The sequence below is a fragment of the Nycticebus coucang genome, chromosome 3 (assembly GCF_027406575.1).
Source record: "Nycticebus coucang isolate mNycCou1 chromosome 3, mNycCou1.pri, whole genome shotgun sequence".
In the NCBI taxonomy this organism is placed as follows: Eukaryota; Metazoa; Chordata; class Mammalia; order Primates; family Lorisidae; genus Nycticebus; species Nycticebus coucang.
In genome coordinates, this window is record NC_069782.1 from 123,518,161 (window position 1) to 123,539,911 (window position 21,751).

At 41.1% G+C, this 21,751-nt stretch overlaps 1 protein-coding gene across 6 annotated transcripts in view; it reads left to right on the forward strand.

The window, feature by feature from the left end:
• PLCE1 (phospholipase C epsilon 1) overlaps positions 1 to 21,751 on the forward strand; it is a 310,555-nt gene that overhangs the window by 248,764 nt on the left and 40,040 nt on the right. For all 6 annotated transcript variants that reach the window (XM_053583635.1, XM_053583634.1, XM_053583637.1 and 3 more), the window contains 6 exons: positions 1,624 to 1,731; positions 2,759 to 2,875; positions 4,617 to 4,775; positions 10,306 to 10,435; positions 14,772 to 14,893; positions 19,268 to 19,385. In XM_053583635.1, coding sequence (XP_053439610.1) covers positions 1,624 to 1,731; positions 2,759 to 2,875; positions 4,617 to 4,775; positions 10,306 to 10,435; positions 14,772 to 14,893; positions 19,268 to 19,385 — 754 coding nt within the window. The remainder of the gene's footprint in view (positions 1 to 1,623; positions 1,732 to 2,758; positions 2,876 to 4,616; positions 4,776 to 10,305; positions 10,436 to 14,771; positions 14,894 to 19,267; positions 19,386 to 21,751) is intronic.

Below are 21,751 nucleotides of genomic sequence, written 5' to 3' on the forward strand. Positions count from 1 at the left end.
GAGACAGGGTCGCCCATGGTGGCCTGGGCTAGTGTGCTATCACAGCTTTTGAACAAGGCATGAGAACTCTTCAAATAGATTCACAGATGTGATGAAACCTCACATGCAGGGAGAGGCCTTTTACTTCATTGCTAACCACTCTCCAGCCTCCCTCAGCCCCCTAATTACCACCTCACATTTATCTGTGGGGGAGATAACCCCTGTTCCTCTCACCTGGGATTTCCAGCCTAGCTTTCCTTTTCTAGCCATAAATGGAGGCCTAAAGGTCATGGTGAAGACCTTTGGTTTTTTCAAATGTACCTTTGAAAAAACATCTCATCTGTTGCCAGTTGCTGAACATTCTTCCCAGTCTGGAAGGTTCACCACAGAGAGGAGCCTTGTGTTCCAGCTGCTACATTACCCAGCAGTCTCCACCAAGGGAGTGTACATCTAGGTATTCCAGCTGCTGGGCCACAGACTGTGCTGTGTAATGGGAGGAATCTAACAAGCATCTCATACAAAAAGAGTAAAGTGAGAGGCATTCCAGTCTCTTGAGTTTTGTTGCAGAAACTCTATCGGCCACTAAAACTAGTAATGTCTATTCTTTCACATGGAAATAATCATGTGGATTCCTTTTTAGAGACAGAGTCTCACTCTGTTGTCCCAGCTAGCGTTCTGTGGCACCAGCCTACCTCACAACAACCTCAAACTCCTGTGTTCAAGTGATCCTCTAGTCTGAGCCTCAGCCTCTTGAGTAGCTGGGACTATAGGTGCCTGCCACCACACCTGGCTAATTTTTCTATTTTCAGTAGAGACAAGGTGTCACTGTTGCTCAGGCTGGTCTCGAATGCCTGAGCTGAAATGATCCTCCTGCCTCAGCCTCCAAGAGCGCTAGGATTACAAGAGTGAGCCACTGCACCTAGCTAAATTATGTAGATTTTTTAATCAGTGGGTAGGCCTATTCCCAGATAGATCAACTTATTGGCTTAGGTTACCTTTCCATTATGTGATAATTTTTAAGGTAGTATACAGATAGAATCTATGGCAGGTGTGGGAGAGGGAGGTTTATGGGTTATTTGCCATCTCTGCTTTGGCTGCTGTTTTGGGCTTAGACAGCCAGGCAAACCCTTGATGACCCTTGCTTCTACTCTCCCACACGCTACATGTTCGTAGCAAAGATACTTGTTCGTGGTTGAATTGAGGTCTTAATGGAGGAGATTTTATCCTGTTCAGCTTGATAAAAATGTGTCATCGCTGCATTAAGGAATCAGTGGCCTTATGTCCCTGAGCTGCAATATCAGCACCTTCACCTCCACTGACATCTACCCAGGTAGAACACTTACCTGGCACAGTAATTGCAAGATGTGCCCTTTCAAGGAACCAATGTTGTTAGGAAAATGGCCTTATGTTTTTACTACCAAATTTCACCTTCCATTAATATTCAGCTCTGGTAAGCATTCTTTCCACCTTAATTTGTTCTATTCCTGCCTCACCCAAAATGCAGTATTTATTTTAAGTCATATGCCCTTCCGCTCTAACCCTGAGTGTGAATGCTGACTGACGTGTAGAACTATGTGCTGAGTTTAGTTTGAGGCTTTATCTCCAGGTGCTTATCTGAGGTGGATTCACTCATTGATCACACAGGTCCTCTTGCAAGGCTGTCGGAGCATCGAGTTGGACTGCTGGGATGGAGATGATGGAATGCCTATCATTTATCATGGACATACACTGACAACCAAGATCCCCTTCAAGGTAATGCTTCACAAGTTTTCTTCAAATCAGTGACTTTACCAAATGATACCTTTATGTGGAGGACCCTTATGCTGGGTCTTAATTACTTCCTAAAAGTATCTGCAGTATCATTTGGAATGTGCACATGTTCATTTTTCTAGGAATTGATCTAGAACTCTCATTAGATTCCCATTCAACCAAAGTTAATAACCATTACCTTATATTAATTAGCATGTAGTAATATTGTTGCCATTTTTACATGATATAATGATATATAAAGGCAGGGACTGTTCTCTTGCTATAAGAATCACAGGTTATCTGCCCTGGTATGATGCTGACAAAGGCCAACAGCAGGTGTTAGGAGATGATTAAATAATTAACATTATGAAGTATTGAGCATCAGTTCCACCAGGGAAGATTGGCCACCAGGAAGACTGGTCTCATCGGATTATTGTTTTTCAAAATCCAAGTAGCATATTAGTTTGGTTGTGCAGTTACTAACTTCATTCAGAAGGTCTAAGGCTGTGAAACATCATTTTTTTCCTGAACTGTGACCAGTCTGGGAAGAAATATTATTTTCATCTTAGATGTAGAGATCGTGGCTAAAATGCATTTTCTCCTTAACTCGTTTTCCTATGCAGCACTCTTAAAACTCTTGTGGTCTAATTGCTGGGGAGATAACTTGATAATTGTGTTTACATACACACACAAATACATGTGATATGTCTTATTTGATACTATAACTAAAATAGTGTCTTCTACCTACACTATACTATATATACTTATATATAATTATTACATTCAACATAGTAATAGCTGTTCCTTACAGTATATGGAGGAGACACCATCTAAAGAGTTTAACGTGTTTACATACGATACCCATATCCTGTTGCTTCATTTGAAAATACCTTTGAAAAGATAAAAACCACCTTCAGCCAGAGTCTGCTGCATGCAACAGTTGAGATGCTTTCTGTGGCTGTAAGTACCTTCCCTTCTGACCACCCTGGACGGACACCTAGATGCTAATGAGCTGTTCTGACTCTCACAGGAAGTGGTTGAAGCCATCGATCGGAGTGCCTTCGTCAACTCCGACCTGCCAATCATCATATCAATAGAGAACCACTGTTCACTGCCTCAGCAACGAAAAATGGCAGAAATTTTCAAGGTGAGCTCTCAACTAAGAGGCTGGCCCCTGCTCGCCCTTGTTGTGCAATTGTCATTGCGTTTCACATGGGACCCCCGTGTTCCATGCCACGGCTGGACCTCAATTTAAAATAGCATATGAGGGGGCATTGCCAGTGGTTCAGTGGAGTAGGGCGCTGGCCCCATATGCCGGAGGTGAAGGGTTCAAACCCAGCCCTGGCCAAAAACTGCACAAAAATAAAAAAATAAATAAAATGGCATATGAACTTTACTGACATCCTGTATATTCAATCAAGGTCCCACAGGCCTGAGAAATGGGATTGTGCTAGGGGGTTGGGCCCTCTCTGGAATGGTCCTTTTTAGCCGGAGCAATATAAGCATTGTTCTTTAGTTTCCTGGCTCTTCCCAGAAAGCCTTAAGAGATAGGCTTCTGGTACCACCAGTCAGGGATGGGAGGATGTTACCTGTGAGTTGTATGTGGAAAAGCCAAAAATATCTCAGGGTATGCAAGTCAGATCTTCTTGTGCCCATGATACAGTACTGAGATCTAAATTAGCAAAGAGCTTAGACTGGCCAGGACAGTTGTTGTATGAACAGTCATCCCTTTCTTATACAAGAGAACTCTAATGCACGCAGATTTAGAAGCAAATATCCGCTTACACTTCCCTCTCCTCAATGGTAGATGCATTTGTGGAAGCAGTGGGAGGAAAGGACATAAACAAAAGGATGTGTCCTCAAATACTAATGCCAACAAAATTAGCCTTTCCTATTGCCTTGGCCTAATCTTTGATTTTTGTTCTTTTTTTTGTGGAGATAGAGTCTCACTTTATGGCCCTTGGTAGAGTGCCGTGGCCTCACACAGCTCACAGCAACCTCCAACCCCTGGGCTTACGCGATTCTCTTGCCTCAGCCTCCCGAGTAGCTGGGACTACAGGCGCCCGCCACAACGCCCGGCTATTTTTTGGTTGCAGTTCAGCCGGGGCTGGGTTTGAACCCGCCACCCTCGGCATATGGGGCCGGCGCCCTACCGACTGAGCCACAAGTGCCACCCTGATTTTTGTTCTTTTTAATTAGAAAATAACTAACAGCTGCTCAGGAGGCTGAGGCAGGAAGATCACTTGAGCCCAGGAGTTTAAGTCCAGCCTGGGCAACATAGCAAGATCCCACTTTAAAAAAAACACCTAGAAATAGAAATTGCTGTATTTTCTCTGCCCTCACTCTAATAAATCATCCTGTATCTACTCTCCCTTCCTTCACCCCCCTCCTTTAGAGACACTGCTTTGGAGATCAGTGCTCAAAATCTTTGTGAGAATTGTGTCTGTGGTTTTTTATACCAGGTGGAGATAAATTCTCCCTGTTGGCTTTCATCTTTGTCCTCACTTCCCAACCCCTCCAAGGTCCCTCTTTGTGACTTCGTATCTTCATCTGAAACATTCACCTACAGCCCAACTGAATTCTGAACCAGCTTCCAACTGAATCTCTGTTTTCTTCATTAATACATCAGACCCTAGAACATTTTCCTAAATAAAGCAGGTGTCAACTGCTGAGTGACCTAGATCTCTCCTCCTGTCCTTCTAAACACCGCCTCCTTCCAATAAGAGACTGTGGGGAGGAAGAGAAAGCAATTTTCCTAGCTCTTCTTCCCAGGAGTTTTGAAACAATTCAACCACACTGAAATATTTAGTATATTTATAAAATATAAATATATTTATCAAGCATAGATAAAAGACATTGATTGTGTGTTTTCCTTTATTCTTTTGTAGACTGTGTTTGGAGAAAAGCTGGTGGCTAAATTCTTATTTGAGACTGATTTCTCAGATGATCCAATGCTTCCCTCGCCTGACCAACTCAGGAGGAAAGTGCTTCTTAAAAACAAGAAGCTAAAAGCCCACCAGACACCAGTGGATATCTTAAAGCAAAAGGTATTCCCCTCTTGTTAAAGGGTCATGAGCGGCTGTGCGTTTAGAACAAAGAAGTTAGTGTCATGCTGACCTTTCAGATGACCTTTTGGGTAACCAGTTTTTTGTTTGTTTGTTTTGTGGTTTTCAGCTGGGGCTAGGTTTGAACCTGCCACCTCCGGCATATGGGACCGGCGCCCTACTCCTTGAGCCATAGGCGCCACTCTGAGTAACCAGTTTTAAAGAGTTTTAAAGTTTCCTAAAATGATTAATTTGACTTTTGGCTTTTCGTTTCATAGACAACAAATTCTCTCATCCCACTCACCTAAAATTTAGTTTGTGGAATTGTTCCCACAAGGAATGTTTAATTCACCCTGAGTAGAATGATGTGTGACTCTTGTGTCTGGAACTGAGCTTCAAAGTTGTCAATCCCACAGTGGCTGCTACCCTGTTTCCTCGAAAATAAGACATCCTTCGAAAATAAGACCTACTTACAGGAACAATAAGGCGTCCCCTGAAAATAAGACCTAGTGCATCTTTGGGAGCACACCTTAAAATAAGACACTGTCTTATTTTCGGGGAAACAGGGTATAAACCCCTCTGTGGGGGGAACCATCTTTAGGGGAAGTGCTTGGCGTGTGGTCCATAGTGGAAGCCCAGTAGTAACAGCCCTGTGATCACAGGGTACTGTGAAGGCACAGTGGCCCAGGTGCTCTCGCCCCACCCACAGAGATCTGTGAACCAGTTCAGGTCAGGACACTGAGTCCATATGCAGGGCTGCGCCTACTTATCCTACAGCTACAAGGGCACTGTTGGCCCTAAACTATCACTTTTGAAACTAGCTGACTCTAGATTTGTTCTCAGACCAGACTTTTTTTTTTAAATGTTAATTTTTTCTATTTTTTAGAAATAGTTTTTTCCTCTGTGCCAAGCTGGAGGGCAGTGGCACAATCATAGCTCACTGAAATCTTGAATTCCTGGGCTCAAGGGATCCTCTTGCCTCAGCCTTCCAAAGCACTTGAATTACAGCCCTGAGCCACCGTGTCTGGTCCAGGCTGGCCTAGTCTGGTCCAGGCTGGTCTATTTTTAAGAGACATGCACATAGATGTTGAAGACCCAGAAACTTATTCTTTTAAAAACATCCCAACTTGCATATTCTTCAAGTCCTTGTGTATTCTAGAGGTACACAGTCCCCAACCCCAGGCTGCTTCCAGGGACCAGGGATCAACATAAGGGGACATAGATACTGGACAGCTGGAAGTGGCGAGGACAGGAGTGGAGTGTGCATGCCCATAAATGAACAATTCTGATTAAATTCTTTTTAGAACATTGCACCAGCCAAACAAGGCTGGTCTGGAGGTGAAGTCAGCCCCAGCAGCCACCAGTGTGAGACACCCCCGCCCCCTCAGGTCTGCCTCTGTCCAGATCCACCCTCTCAGAGTTGCTCTAGGAGGCCTGTCTTTTGCCTGGCTTCCAGAGGCCCCAAGACCGATGCTGATGATCCTCATTGAGAAGTTGTTTAACTAAAATGTTAGCCAGGGTTCTCTAACTGGCCTTCCTCCCACGCCGCATCAAGGACTGAGCACACAGCAGTGGGCACGTTTTCATCTGCAGCACTGTCCCTCCATGCTGTTTTCTTGGTCCCTGTCCTCACAGACTGGGTTTGAGGACTGAATGCACACATATCTCTGTGCTCTTCAAGGTATATTTGAATGTCCCTGTCTTCGAGGTCATTTGGAGTGACTTAGGTGGCTTCCCTTCTACTAATGAAGGGATCATGTTGTCACAGAAACCTTTATGTTGAGCAGGAATCTTCCTTCCTATTCCTCCTTCTCCTTGGCTCTGCCTCCCCCTGTAGCTGTCATTTCACATTTAGAAACAATAATGTGTTTCCCTACCAGCTTTTCTCTTCTCTAACCTCTATTCCTCACAGGATAGGGTTGCTAAGACTCTTTGCTTTCCATTAAGAATACTTTGGATATTCTTAACTTTGTGGATGGTCTTTAATTTATTAATCTCAAAGTGTGATTTCAAGAACTAAGTCAGTACTCTAGATGGGAGATCACGGCATGAAAACAATGAAATCATCACCTCCCTTAGTTTAAATTTTCAATCTCGGTTAATGTAGCCTCTGGTTGTTCTCACTTTTAAGATTGTTTAGCACACACTGGGCTCATGTTGAGCTTATAGAAAACAAAAACAGTTCAGTTATTTTCATATAGACTGTTCTTAGGTCTGGTCTTTTCCATTTTTTCCAGGTTAACAATAAATTAACAAATTTTAACCTTTGTATGTGGGAGCTTTATAGTTATCTCTAGTAAATTTGTTCTTCCTGGTTTGGGTATATTGTGGCAGTCTACAAAGATTTTTGTGATTTTTTTTTTCTGTCCATTTACACCAGGTGACAGGCACTATGCTGGGTACTGGGGGGACGGCCACTCTTCTCTGACCCCCCAGCTCTGACCTCCTAACCTGTCACTTTTATTCAAGGGTTGGAGTCCTATTTTTTTTACCTCAGAAGAAGGGTGTCAGCTCTTCTCTGCCCATTTAGCCGCCTCTGCCATCTTCTCTTTGGGCCTTTTGGGGGCCTTGGTCCTCCACTTTCTGGCACTGCTCTCCATGGCTCTCTGAGTGGTGTCCTTCTGCCACTGTCCTGCCAGTGGCTCTGCCCAGCTCTTTCCTCATAGTCCCCAGAACTCAGTCTTACCTGGAGTACGCCCTGAGTTCTCTTATCAGTGATAAGCAGACTTGCTTTTGTGGCTCACTTGTGCCTCAAACACATGTCTCAAAGCATTGAAGAATGCTAATTCTATGAGACAGTCTAAAAAAAGAAAGAAAAAAAACTTCTGGTTAAACAAGCAGAGACATACTGCACTGGAGCTCTTGGAAGAATCATGATGCTTTTTAATGTATTAAGTGAAGGCTATGTGAAACTTTGTTGTAGGAATGTGTTTGGGTTTAGTTAAGCTACTGTTTCCAAGCTTTCATTTTTGTTGTTACTGTAATTTTCAGTTTTTCCATAACAGCTATTGATATTCACAGAGTTACATAAAATCCACTTTGAGAGGCTTGGTGGCTAGGGCGCCAGCCACATATACCAGGGCTGGTGGGTTCAAACCTAGCCCAGGCCTGCTAAACAATAATGACAGCTACAACCAAAAAATAGCTGGGCATTGTGGCTGGCACCTGCAGTCCCAGCTACTTGGGAGGCTGAGGCAAGAGAATCACTTAAGCCCAAGAGCTTGAGGTTGCTGTGAGCTGTGATGCCACGGCACTCTACCAAGGGTGACAAAATGAGACTCTGTCTCAAAAAAAAAAAAAAATCCACTTTGAGAAATCTCAGCCTAAACAACGTCCAGGTGTATGGAATGGAAGAGATTGTAATATATTTTGTCTAAATGCAGATATAGCCTAAGGTGTATATTTCTTATATATATACCTTTATTATAAAGGTGATATTAATACATTTCAAAAACATTTGAGAATAGAGAATTATTTTAAAACACATATAATTCCGAGATCAAACACAACCTACATTGCAGGAGTTCTTAACCTTGGTAATAGCCACAGAGAGAAACCAAGGAGTCCATGAGTGTAAATGGAAAATAATATATTACATCTTTATTTTCACAAACTTCTAACTGATACTTAGCACTTCTTTTCATTATAAATGTAGAGAACAAAGCACAGTAACATTGGCAATACCTGTATTTTTGTCACCAATAGAAATGACAGATTTTTCATATTACTTCAAAGTTGTTGCCAATGTCTCTAAAAATTATGTATGCTTATCCTATTTTTAAAAATGCTGCTTGACACGCCACCATAGGTCAAGGAAAAAAACACTTTTTTTGCTGTGTTAATAAAGAAATGCATGGATTCTAATAGCACAAATTTGTTTTTCTTTCTTTTTTCTTTTTTTGAGACAGTCTCGCTCACAGGAACGTCAAATTCTTGGGCTTAAGCCATTCTTTTGCCTCAGCCTCCCAAATAGCTAGGACTACAGGCTCCCGCCACAATGCCCATCTAACAAATTTGTTTTTCTAACATTTAATAACTGTATTCCACCTTGTTTCCTGCCTTTGTAATCATTTTATTTTATCCATTTAAAAATATCATTCTGGGCGGCGCCTGTGGCTCAGTGAGCAGGGCGCTGGCCCCATATACCGAGGGTGGCGGGTTCAAGCCTGGCCCCGGCTAAACTGCAACAAAAAAATAGCCGGGCATTGCGGCGGGCACCTGTAGTCCCAGCTAATCAGCAGGCTGAGGCAGGAGAATCGCCTAGGCCCATGAGTTGGAGGTTGCTGTGAGCTGTGTGACGCCACGGCACTCTACCAGAGGGCCATAAAGTGAAACTCTGTCTCTACAAAAAAAAAAAATATATCATTCTAAGAAGGGACCACACCTCATCAGACTGCCAGAGGAGTCTGTGACACAAGAACAAGGGAAGAACCCCAGCCATATTAACCTTTAATGTCTAGCCTTTTAGGAATGTCTTTGTGCTTTATATACATGTATAAAAAAAGAATACAGAATTATATGTATTTTTACCTATGTATATATTTAAATGCATAGATATATATGTTCCCACATATAAAATAGATAATTTATATAGACATACACACATGAATTGTGTATGTATATAATATATGTAATATACATATATATTATAATCAATATGTAAATATTCAACACATTCCTTTATTCAATAAAGATATATCAATTATTTTTTCACATCTCATTCTTTTAAGTGAGTATACCAGTGTTCATTGACCTCATTCTTCTGTTGTTGGACCTTTAAGTTGTTTCCTGCTTTTAGCTCACACGAGTATCCTTTCCCGTATTGCTGATCATTTCCTCATGCTAGGTGACAGGACCCGTATTGATGCTTATGTCTTACACCATCACCGGATGTCTTACAGTGAGAGACTTACACTGTGATGCCCGTAAATCACGGAAGCACATCATGTCCCTGGCCACACACATGAAGGTTCCTAACATTTCTAGGCCTGTTTTGTTAATGTGATTTATAGTTCATGTAGAGTCTGTTGAAAAAACTCTCTTTGTTTATCTATTTTTTGTTGTTTTATCAACAACTATTTTTGTTTTTTGTTTCTTTATCCACAGGGGTTCAAATATTGTTCTCAAGGTCTGAGCCTATAGGTATTTTGAGAACTAAAAAAAAAAAATTGATTTCCTAGCAGAGATTAACCTTTCAAAAACCGATGGGCTGCTTCACATTCTTCAGTCATTTGGGATTGAGGTTGTTCTCCAAAGCACCAAAGGCTTCTCTTGGAGGGAGAAGCCTCAGGGAACCTGGCACACAGCTTCCTTGTGATTATTTCTAAAAACTCCAGGACTATTCCTGTAGGAATGTTGGCATTCACCCAAGTGTTGACCCTGCATTTTAAGTAAACTAGATATTTTTTTCTCTCACAAATGATGAAAATAGGTTAAGCCACTTTTAATGGCTACGGTAAACATTGAGTGGTAATTTTAAAGGCTATAAATAAAAGCTTAGCATTTGCAGTTTTTAATTATTGCTATCTTACAGGCTCATCAACTAGCATCCATGCAAGCACAGGCTTACACTGGTGGGAATGCTAACCCCCCACCTGCGAACAACGAGGAAGAGGAAGAGGAAGAAGATGAATATGACTACGACTATGAATCCCTCTCTGATGGTAAGAGAAGCCAGACCCTGTGCTGTGTGCAGGGAAATGCTTAGATGATTTTTCATGGCTTTTTTTCCCCAAAAATAAACCTGGAGCTCCAGAGATCAATAATTCAGATGATTGGGTGGTGCCTGTGGCTCAGTGAGTAAGGCGCCAGCCCCATATACTGAGGGTGGTGGGTTCAAACCCAGCCCCGGCTGAACTGCAACCAAAAAAATAGCTGGGCGTTGTGGCAGGCGCCTGTAATCCCAGCTGCTTGGGAGGCTGAGGCAGGAGAATCGCGGAAGCCCAAGAGCTAGAGGTTGCTGTGAGTCCTGTGTACATCATGGCACTCTACTGAAGGCGGTAAGGTGAGACTGTCTCTGCAAAAAAAAAAATAATAATAATAATTCAGATGATTATAATATTGTCCAAGAGTTTCTGAATCTGGTCACTGAGTGAGGACCAAGATGAGGAAAAAGGATTCTGTTAGCCACCACAGCCACCACTCAAGGCAAGATGAGGTGGGTGCTGGAAGAAGCAAGGATTTCTAGAAGAAAGGATGGAATTACAGCATCTTCAAGTTTGCAGTTTCTGGTGGCTGATGCTCTTGGCAAGAATGGTGGACAATGGCTGAATCCTTTCTCCCTCCTGCACTGCCTGCAGGGGGCAGCATCGCCACTCGGAGCTCGGCTCCTTCGTGCTGCTCTCACACTGGCATTCCAGGAGTTTGGAAAAGGAAGGAAATGCATTTCCCTTCCTCCCTGGTTCTCATACACAGTACTAAAAAAGTCAGTAGGTCATTTCCTTCTGGCCCCACCAAAGAGAAAAAGCATGGGTGATAGCTAATGCCACAGTACAAAAAAATCACAGGGATGATGTTAACTACGGATTACTAGGGAAGGATTCTTCCCGCGTGAGAATGAAGTTTCAAATGTGTTTCATTTGCACTAAATTCATGTCATTTGCTGGAGACTGCAAAATGTTTTCTCAGGTACCATTGCTGATAAATTGTTTTTGAGAGACGTAGTATAGTCTGAGACTGAGAAAATGTCAAGGTTCCCATTTACATAGACATAATATATGTGAAATATATTTTTCTGTGTAGAATAATTGTTTTGTTAAACATACAAATATTCTCAGATGAGCAACCATTTGGTGTCAAGAGAACTGACAACCACTTAGGGTTGTTGCCAGCCATGGTTCAGTTTTGTGAACCTCCATCACTGGTTATAAGGCAGTCTCTTTCTACTCCCAAATACAATACAAGGCTGTGTGCATTTTATATTTGTCCTTAGTGATAGTTGATTGCTTCATGCTATCAATTAAAAGCCAATTTACTTGCCCTGAAACCCCATAAGATAATACAAGAAGCACATCTCATCAGAGAATAAGAGGAAGAAAATTAAAAGGAATCAAGACAATTTCTTTGCAGCCTATACCTGAAAAGTCATGGGAATATGAAATTTTTATATTGATTCATTTTCCCCATGGATTTCTACTACAGTCATGATTATGTCCTATAGAAAAACAAATTGATTTGGATGTGAAATGAAAAACACTCCTGAGAAATCAACTAATCCAGATGTCGTTTGCCCCAATAAGAACTTAGTCCACTAGAAGATAAATTTATATTCTCTTTCATGAATGACTTCTGTACTTTTTCTGAACTTTTGAGACCAGGAAAGGAGAGAGCTTTAAAAAATATCGTTATAAATGGTTTTTTATTTCCAAAGGACAAAATGAACAGGTCAGAGAAGGATCTTTCTGGTTTATTTTCAGTTGGGAAAGTAAAATTTAAGACTATACCACCAAATTTCTAAGATAGTTCCATGGATTTTTTAAAACCCATGTGCAGGCTCATTGCCTGTAACTCAGTGGTTAGGGCGCCGACCACACATACCGGGGCTGGCAGGTTCAACCCCAGCCCGGGCCTGCTAAACAGCAATGACAACCTCAACAAAAAAATAGCAGGGCATTGTGGCGGGCACCTGTAGTCCCAGCTACTTGGGAGGCTGAGGCAAGAGAATCGCTTAAGCCCAACAGTTTGAGGTTGCTGTAAGCTGTGATGCCATGGCATTCTACCAAGGGTGACATAGTGAGACTCTCTCAAAAAAAAAAAAACCCTTGTGTTGATGAGGAGTCTCCATCAGACTCTGCTCCAGTGGGCTGTGAGACCAAGGACCAAGGCAGTGTCTTTTCACCACTTTTGGCCTTAGAGGTCTCAGATGTGTAATAAAAAGTTTCTGAGAAGCATTTAGTGACGTTCTCCCCCACCTCTAGCACTAACATGTGTGATCTGTGACAACTTAAATCCACTACCACCACATGAGTATTTTCATTTCACCAGAAGACCCCTCTGACTGGCCGATTGCCAGACAGGCTTTGTCGTTATTTGGTGACCTATTAGAGCCTGTCCTGTTAAGGCTTCCACATGCAACTGTTAAACACTTCGTCGGCCACTCACCTTTGAAGGTGACTGTGATGCCTCACGCATCTCTGTGCTTTTCTCTGTCATCTCCACTTCTCCAGCGGGGATGAAAAGATAATACAAACCTCCCTGCTGTGGGGAGACCTGTTACCAGCTTCTTAGGGGGACCGCAAAGGTCTCTACACTTCTTGTAATGAGAATCAGAGGGAAGCTGTGACCTGTCACCTCAGAGGACCTGTGGCCCTCCCAGGCATCCCAGGTTAAGAACTCATCTCTAAAATCAGGATGCCGAGTTTATCTCTGTGACAGCTCTAGTCCTCAGTTTTCATACCCATACGATGAAGGAATTAGTATAACATCCCTTTTGGCTATAATAATGAGATGATGCCTAGCCACAGAATTATTACAAGAAAATCCTAAGGAAGTTGCAAAGGAGGGTCATACATTTTGGGAAATTGCTACTCTGCCTTTTGGATAATAAATTCTTATTGAGTTTTTATTTTATTGAATTTAATGAAAAAATTATAGATTTTTTTCCCCAAACTTATTGTTTACCAGTGACTAGTTTTGAACATATACTGGAGCACAAATATGAGTTTACAAATGAATGTAAACATACTCTATGACAATGATTGCATGATTTTAACAAGTCAATTGATTTCTATTCATTTGAAAGAAAGACATATTGGGAGTGTTACAGCAGTCAGTAGCTGAAATACGTAATGTGAATGTAGTGAATGTAGCAACCCTTTGCATGATTCATGTAACAATGTTTGCATTTCCAAATGCTAGCCCTTGCATCTCTTAATAGCTAAAATATTGAATCTATATATACAGCATTCCTTGTTTCATTTCTCTTGAAATCTAAGCTGTTGTTATTTATGCTTTGCTCCATACTTTCCTTTAGTTTATCTGGCCTTTTGTCTGAATTCTCCTTACTTTTATGGCCTTTCTCATTCTGTTTTTCTGTAGCAGATGTCCTTACTGCCTCCCCCGCTCCTAACGGTCAGGAAGGTAAACACCATTTGTACTGGGAATTTTAACTGCATGGATGTCAGTACTCTGTTACCAATTTCTTAAGCCTGATTCGCATGAAATTGTGACACTTCTATGTATATAAATGTAATGAAAGTACATATCTTGTTTACTTCTTGCAGCCTGCATGGAACTGATTTGGTATAAGGATATTTTGATCTAAGCATTTATGGTCTGATGAGATAGTAAACCTTGAGTAAGAAATTACCTTTCTTGGTTTTCATTTTAAAAGAGCATAATCATGATATACCTCTAACACCTTTAGAATCATTCTGAATAGAAATGCAAAGAAAAAAAGGAGCAAAGTATAAGATTATCTCTTGTGTTCAGATGTATTTTGATTCCTGTTCTTATGATTATCACTTAGTAAATTAATAACAATCATTCAAAACTTTGCTTCCCTGTTAATTGTAAATGTGAAAGCTTTCCATTGCACACAATAAGTCTCCGCTTCCCCCTTAGTTTTGACATTTCTCAAGGCGAAAGAAGCAAATAGCTTCATTTCAAAATGAGAATGATTGCATCATGTATATACCAGCTAGAAGTTCTTCGGCCTCTAAATCCTTCCTAAATTAGTGTGCTTTCAGCTTCGTGATGCAGGATAGCATCTGTAATGTTTGCACAGTTTAGATCACCTGTATGAACATGAGCATTTTCATTTAGATAATGTCTATGTGGTACCAAAACTACAAGTAAATGAGTCAATTAAATTGAAAATAAACATACCAACCCAATTTTTAAAATTATGCTTCAAGTCATCCTTTCAATAACAAGTAGCCAGAGCTTCATTCTTGCAAATAAGTACAAGTATCTGATGTCTTCAAACTGATATACATGTAGCTAGCTCGTAAGTGTGTTGTTTGGTTCTTTTTCACTGTAGCTTTTCTAATTCATTTTCAGACAACATTTTGGAAGACAGACCTGAAAATAAATCAAGTAATGACAAGCTTCAGTTTGAGTATAGTGAAGAAATCCCCAAGAGGATAAAGAAAGCAGATAACTCTTCTTACAACAAAGGAAAGGTGGGTGAATGGTTGCTTTAAATGACACTTGGACCATGGGATACTCTCGTCAGTTTCCAGTGGGATTTCACTTCCTCCCTATCCTTTCCCTTCACTTTTCCCCTCACCTTACCTTAGGTCAGGGGTCCTCAAACTTTTTAAACAGGGGGCCAGTTCACTGTCCCTCAGACCATTGGAGGGCAGGACTACAGTTTAAAAAAAAAAACAAAACTATGAACAAATTCCTGTGCATACTGCACATATCTTATTTTGAAGTAAAAAAAACAAAACAGGAACAAATACAATATTTAAAATGAAGAACAAGTAAAGTTAAATCAACAAACTTACCAGTATTTCAATGGGAACTATGGGCCTGCTTTTGGCTAACGAGATGGTCAATGTTCGGTTCCATATTTGTCACTGCTAGTCATAACAAGTGATGCAAGTGTGCATCAGTTAGTCTAGATCTGGTTGGAGATTTCAGATGTTTCATTCTGGAAAAAGTCTGTTCACAGACATAAGTGCTGCCAAAGATGGTTGCCATTTTGAGTGCATGGTTCCTGAGGTTAGGGTATGTCTCAGAGGGGAAAGATGCATAGAAATTAGGAAGGCTGCTTGACTTGAATGTGTCTTTCAGAGAGTCACAATTCTGCAGTTCAGCCAGTTCCATTTGGTAAATCATATCCACATTTTCAATGTCAATAGAAAATGGGTTATGGAAAAGCTGTATGTCCTGTTCATGGAGATGAAGCTCTTTAAATCTAAATTGGAACTCCTTTTGCAACTTTTCCAGTGAATCCACACATGTTTTGTTTGGGGATGCAACAAATGGTTTTTCCGCTAACAGATTTTGACGGCAGAAATTTTCCTCCTTCACTTGTTTGATGAAGAGGCCTAATTTTACTTCAAGGGCTTTCACATGTGATTGCATATCACAGATGAGCTTCCCCTTTCCTTGAAGTTGCACATTGAAACTGTTGAGTAGCTCAGTTACATCTGTCAGAAAGGCAAGGTGCCATTTCCATTCTGCATCATTGAGCTCTGCTACTTCTTTGTTTTTTGAAAGCAGAAAAACTGTAATCTGTGGAAGTAACTCATAGAAATGTTTCAAAACTTTCCCTCAACTCACCCAACGAACTTCGGACTTGTGTGTGGTACAGAACATCTTCATAGGCAACAGACAGAAATTAGCTCAGACAGAAATTCCTGAAATTGTCTGTGGTTTAGTGCATTAGCTCTAATGAAGTTAGCACAAAATACCACAATTTTCATAACAGAATCCCACTTCAATGATTTACACACAGCACTTGTAGGTGGATGAGGCAGTGTATGGCTATTGGATGAGAATGGTTATGTTTGTCCATCTCTTGGTTAATGTGAGCAATTACTCCTTTCTTAGACCCCACCCTGCTAGGAGCACCATCTGTTGTCACACTGGCTAGTTTTGCCCAGTTCAGCTCCAAACCATTCACAGTTTGGCAAACTTTTTCATAGATATCCTGTCCTGTAGTTGTTCCTTTGAAGCTTCGCAGTGCAGCAAGCTCTTCTGTGACTTTGAAATAGTCATTCGTCCCACGAATAAAAATTAAAAGTTGTGCAGAATCATGAACATCATTACTTTCGTGGAGTGCCAAGGAAAAATAGGAAAGTTTTTTTGTCGAGTTTTGCAAATGCTGATGCAAATTGTCTCCCATTTCTTCAATCCTTCGTGTAATTGTAGGTCCTGAAAGACTCACTGTACTAAATAAATCGACCTTCTCTGGACACATCTCTTTGGCAACAGAAAGAAGGCATTCTTTGACAAATTCTCCTTCCACAAATGGTCTGCCAGTACACGCTATTAGCTTGGCAACTTGAAAAATTGCTCGCAGTGATGAAATATTTAGCTGCTTCTGCTTCACAAAAGTATTTTGCTGAGTTGTCAATGCATTTTTCAGTTTTAATATTTTACCTTTTCTCACTTCTCCAACCAATCATATTTATCTTTATGTTGAGTTTGATAGTGTCGACACAAATTGTATTCTTAACACAGACACTATATTCTGGCATATCAAACACACAGCTCTTTCCTTATGCTGTATGAAAAAGTAATCACAAGTCCATTGTTTTTTGAATATCATACACTCCGACTGAATTTTTCTCTTTCTTGATATCATTGTTTCCTAGGGATTCCAAATTGCTATTGGTAAAATACCAATATATATATACAGTGCTACAAAAACAATATACCAGCAATAACTTTGCAAACACAGAGAAATATAGACTGCACTGCCCATGAATGCAGTCTGATCAGTGTCCATCAATGCAGCATTGCCAGTCCACATCATTTCAGCCTCGCCAGTGCCCATATGGTGGAACTCTGCTTTTACCTCAGGCTCACACTGGTGCGGTGTGGAAACCGGCATGATTACAGAGCCAGTTCCTCCACCACCTTTCCAGTTCACACTACCCTGTGTGAGCTGCGCTGCAATCTGTGAACTCGCACAGGCATCTGATCGCATGGGTGAGAAGACCCATGTGATCAGATTCCACTGCAGGAATAAAGAAGGCACATATGCCTTTTTTCTTCTGAATCTAATGCAAGTTCAGCCATACAAGCATGTGGCTGAACTTGCACTGCTCAGAGATCGCAACAGTGTGAACTGGAGCTTACACAGCACATAACATACAACATCATACACAACTGAATAGCAATCAGAATATAAATGCAGGGGAGTCGGAGAGTTTGGCTCACATTCCACAGATGCGCACTGCGGGCCTGGGACGAGTCAGCTGCTAAGTAGGACAGGCAGCAGCTGCAAAAACACCCTGCAAGCCGGATGTGGCCCGCGGGCCGTAGTTTGAGGACCCCTGCCTTAGATGCTCAAGTTCATGTGCTATTATGGGACACTCATTTCCATTTGCAAAAGCCTGCTGACGGTTTATGTGCAGCAGGCACTGATGTGGCACAGGAGGTGGTTTAATGATGGAGACAGACACGTAAACAGTGCTTGTAGGTAAATGCAAGGAGTCGTGATCACATTGTGTTATCAGAGAATCAAGAACAGGCTCTCAGGAAAAGTGATATTTAAGAAGGAAGATTTAACCAAGCAGACAAAAACAGGGCATTCAGGCCAAGAGGACAGCTTGATATGTTAAGGGAACTGCAAGAAGTTTTAAAAGCATTTGGGGTGACCAAGAAGATAAACGGGGCCAGATTGTGAAGTGTTAAAAGAGAAATGACATTGCAAACACACAGATAAATGAGATACTCAGATCCTACCCTCAAGGGCCTCCCAGCATATATAGACCCTGAGCAAATCTTTAGATATAGTTGTCAAGATATTATTGGAGAACAGAATAATAAAATGTGTTCAAAACATTAGCTTAAAAACAGTGTTTTTCAACCTTTTTTTTTTTTTAATCTCACAGCATACTTGAACCTATAGCTGAACTTCTGCAGTACATTTAAATTACTTTAATCAAAAAAGTAAAAAAAAAAAAAAAAAAAGGCGGCGCCTGTGGCTCAGTGAGTAGGGCGCCGGCCCCATATGCCGAGGGTGGCGGGTTCAAACCCGGCCCCGGATGAACTGCAACCAAAAAATAGCTGGGCGTTGTGGCGGGCGCCTGTAGTCCCAGCTACTTGGGAGGCTGAGGCAAGAGAATCGCTTAAGCCCAGGAGTTGGAGGTTGCTGTGAGCTGTGTGATGCCACGGCACTCAACCCGAGGGGCATAAAGTGACACTCTGTCTCTACAAAAAAAAAAAAAAAAGAATATGCTTACTGAGCTTTGAACTTTTTTTGGAAATAATTTAATTAATGGGGCGGCGCCTGTGGCTCAGTCGCTAAGGCAGCGGCCCCATATACCGAGGGTGGCGGGTTCAAACCCGGCCTCGAGTGAACTGCAACCAAAAAATAGCCGGGCACCTGTAGTCCCAGCTACTCAGGAGGCTGAGGCAAGAGAATCGCTTAAGCCCAGGAGTTGGAGGTTGCGGTGAGCTGTGTGAGGCCACGGCACTCTACCGAGGGCCATAAAGTGAGACTCTGTCTCTACAAAAAAAAAAAAAAAAAAAATTTAATTAATGATCTTTAAAATTTTTCACAGCACACTGATTGAAAATCAGTGCTATAGAAGATACACAGTCAATCTTTGATTTATTGAACAGAGGGGCACTGACTATTCCACTCGTAAGACAATGGACTGTGCACTGAGGGAAGATGAAGAATGAATTAGGTTTATTCCTTGCCCTCAGAAAGCTTTTACTCTAGGAAAGCTGTCAGGACATGAGTGTGGATAATGAACCGAGCAAGGCGAAACACACTGATGACGCCAGAGAAGTACAAATATGGAGCTTTGGGAACTCAGAGGTGGGTGGCATAGACCTTCCATGTAAAATGGTATCATTTTCCTTGATAGGTTTATGACATGGAACTGGGAGAAGAATTTTATCTTCCTCAGAATAAAAAGGAAAGCAGACAGATTGCACCCGAGCTTTCTGACCTTGTCATCTATTGCCAAGCAGTAAAATTTCCAGGTAAGAGTGGCTAATAATGATCTATAACATTTAAAGATCCCAAAGATAAAAGTATGCTATTTATTTAATTGGGCATTGTGAACAGTCCCCAAATAACCAAATGGTGTTGCTGAAATTATCATTATAATACCTTCTAAATACTTTTGTTATTATAATTTGTTTTGATGCTCATGAAGAAAAATACCACAAAATATTCATTTTCCAAATCACATAGTGTCTTTTCATAATAGTTAATAGCAATGGTAACAATAATATATTCATAATACTGAATGACTGAAGTGTATTAAGTACTTGCCAGGGTTTGCACTAAGTATTTTGCATACATCATCTTTTGGACCATTTATGATTCCATGAGGTAAGTGGTATTATTCCCATTTTTAAGTAAAACCAAGTTTAAAAGAGATGAAGTAATTTGCCCAGGGTTTCAACTGATTCACAAAAGTGTATCAGTCAAGTCTCTTGTTTGAAAATGGCAAAAATTGACTTACGCAAAGAAGGAAATGTGTTGGCTCATGTACTGAGAAATGAAGATACAGACTTTCAGGTGCAGCTTGACCTAAGGCATATGCTGTTTCTCTCTCTTTCTTATTCTGCCTCCACTGTGTTGGTTTCATTCCATTTATTCCCTTTGTGGTTGTAAGAGGGCTACAGCAGGTGGGTACTGGATGCTTCCAGATTCAATGTCAGCATGGGAGTCTCTTCCAGAACTTCCAGCAGAAGATTCATTGCCACTAAGTCCTTTCCCCAAATGTTAACCAATCACTGTGGCCAGGGGTGCCCTGCTCTGTCAGTCTGGAGCCCTTATCACATGCTCCATCCTTGAGCTAAGTAGCAAGGATAAGGTCATTGGGCAGAGACCTGGGCTCTTAGTTACCGTGACCCGTGACTTTGGCCAAGGCAAATCCCCTGTGAACCTTAGTTTCCTCACTCAAAATTGTATTTTAATAGAATCCTGGTTTACCACATTTGTTGAAATCTCTAGAATTATCCAGACAACTTGATTAAAATACTAATTCTTAGGACTCTACTTGTAAAACTATTGGACTTTTATAATAACACTTAAAACTTAAACACATTGTACAACTGTACATATACATTTTCTTTCTTTATATCGTTATCTTACTCTATTTTAAAAATTTTTTATTTTACTTTTTTGTTAAAAACTAAAACATTTCCAGGTACAGTGGCTTATGCCTGTAATCCTTGTACTTTGGGAGGAGGAGGCGGAAGGATTGCTTGAGACTAACCTGGGCAACATAGTGAGACCCTGTCTTTATGAAAAAATGTAAAAATTAGCCAAGCATGCTGATGGGTGCCTGTGTTCCCAGCTGCTCAGGAGGTTAACACATAAGGATCACTTGACCCCAGGAGTTTGAGATTACAGTGAGCTATGATGATACTACGGCACTCTAGCCCAGACAAAAGAGTGAGATTCTATTGAGAAAACAAAACAAAAAAAAAAACACAAACACACACATTACCTAGGCCTCCCCAGGGCCAGGATCATCAGTATCACTGTCTTCCATCTCCACATCGTCTCGCTAGACAGTCTCCAGAGGCAACAACACACACAGAGCTGTTACCTCCTATTATAACCTTCTTCTGAAATACCTATTGAAGGGCCTACCTGAGGCTAGTTTATAGTTAACTTTTTTATTTTTATTTTTTTAGTCGTCTAAAAATGATTACCTTCATTTTATTAAATAATATGCTTATCTCACTATTTCTTTTTCTTTTCTTTTTATAGTTAACTCTTTTAAATATATGAGTTCAAGGAGTACGCTCTAAAATAATGACAAAAAGTATAGTATGCTATATACATAAACCCGTAACGTATCATCATTATCAAGTACTATGTACTGTACGTAAGGGCACACACTATACTTTTACCTGACTAGAAGCACAGTAGGGTATTGACACCAGCATCACCACAAACACATGACTCATGTGCTGTTAGAAAATTGACATGGCACGAGGTGATAGGAATTTTTCAGCTTCATTACAATTCGTTGGATATATGGGCCATCATTGACCTAAATGTCATTACTCAGCTCATGACTGTACATCATTTGTCTAGTCTAGTTAGGGAGTTGATTTCACAACCCCCAAGCAAATTAGGATTTCTGAGAAAAGATGTCATCATATGCTCTGGAATCAATTTATTCTTTTTTTAAGAATTTTTTTCCTTATGGAGTCACTGTCTCACTATGCTGCCCAGCCTGGCCTCAGACTTCTAGGCTCAAGATACCCTGCCGCTTCAGCCTCCTAAATAGTTAGAACCACAGGCGTGCACCCCTATACCCAGCTTTGGAGTCAGTTTATTCTTATACGCCCATCAGGCTTCTGCTAGGTGATCATCTTAAATT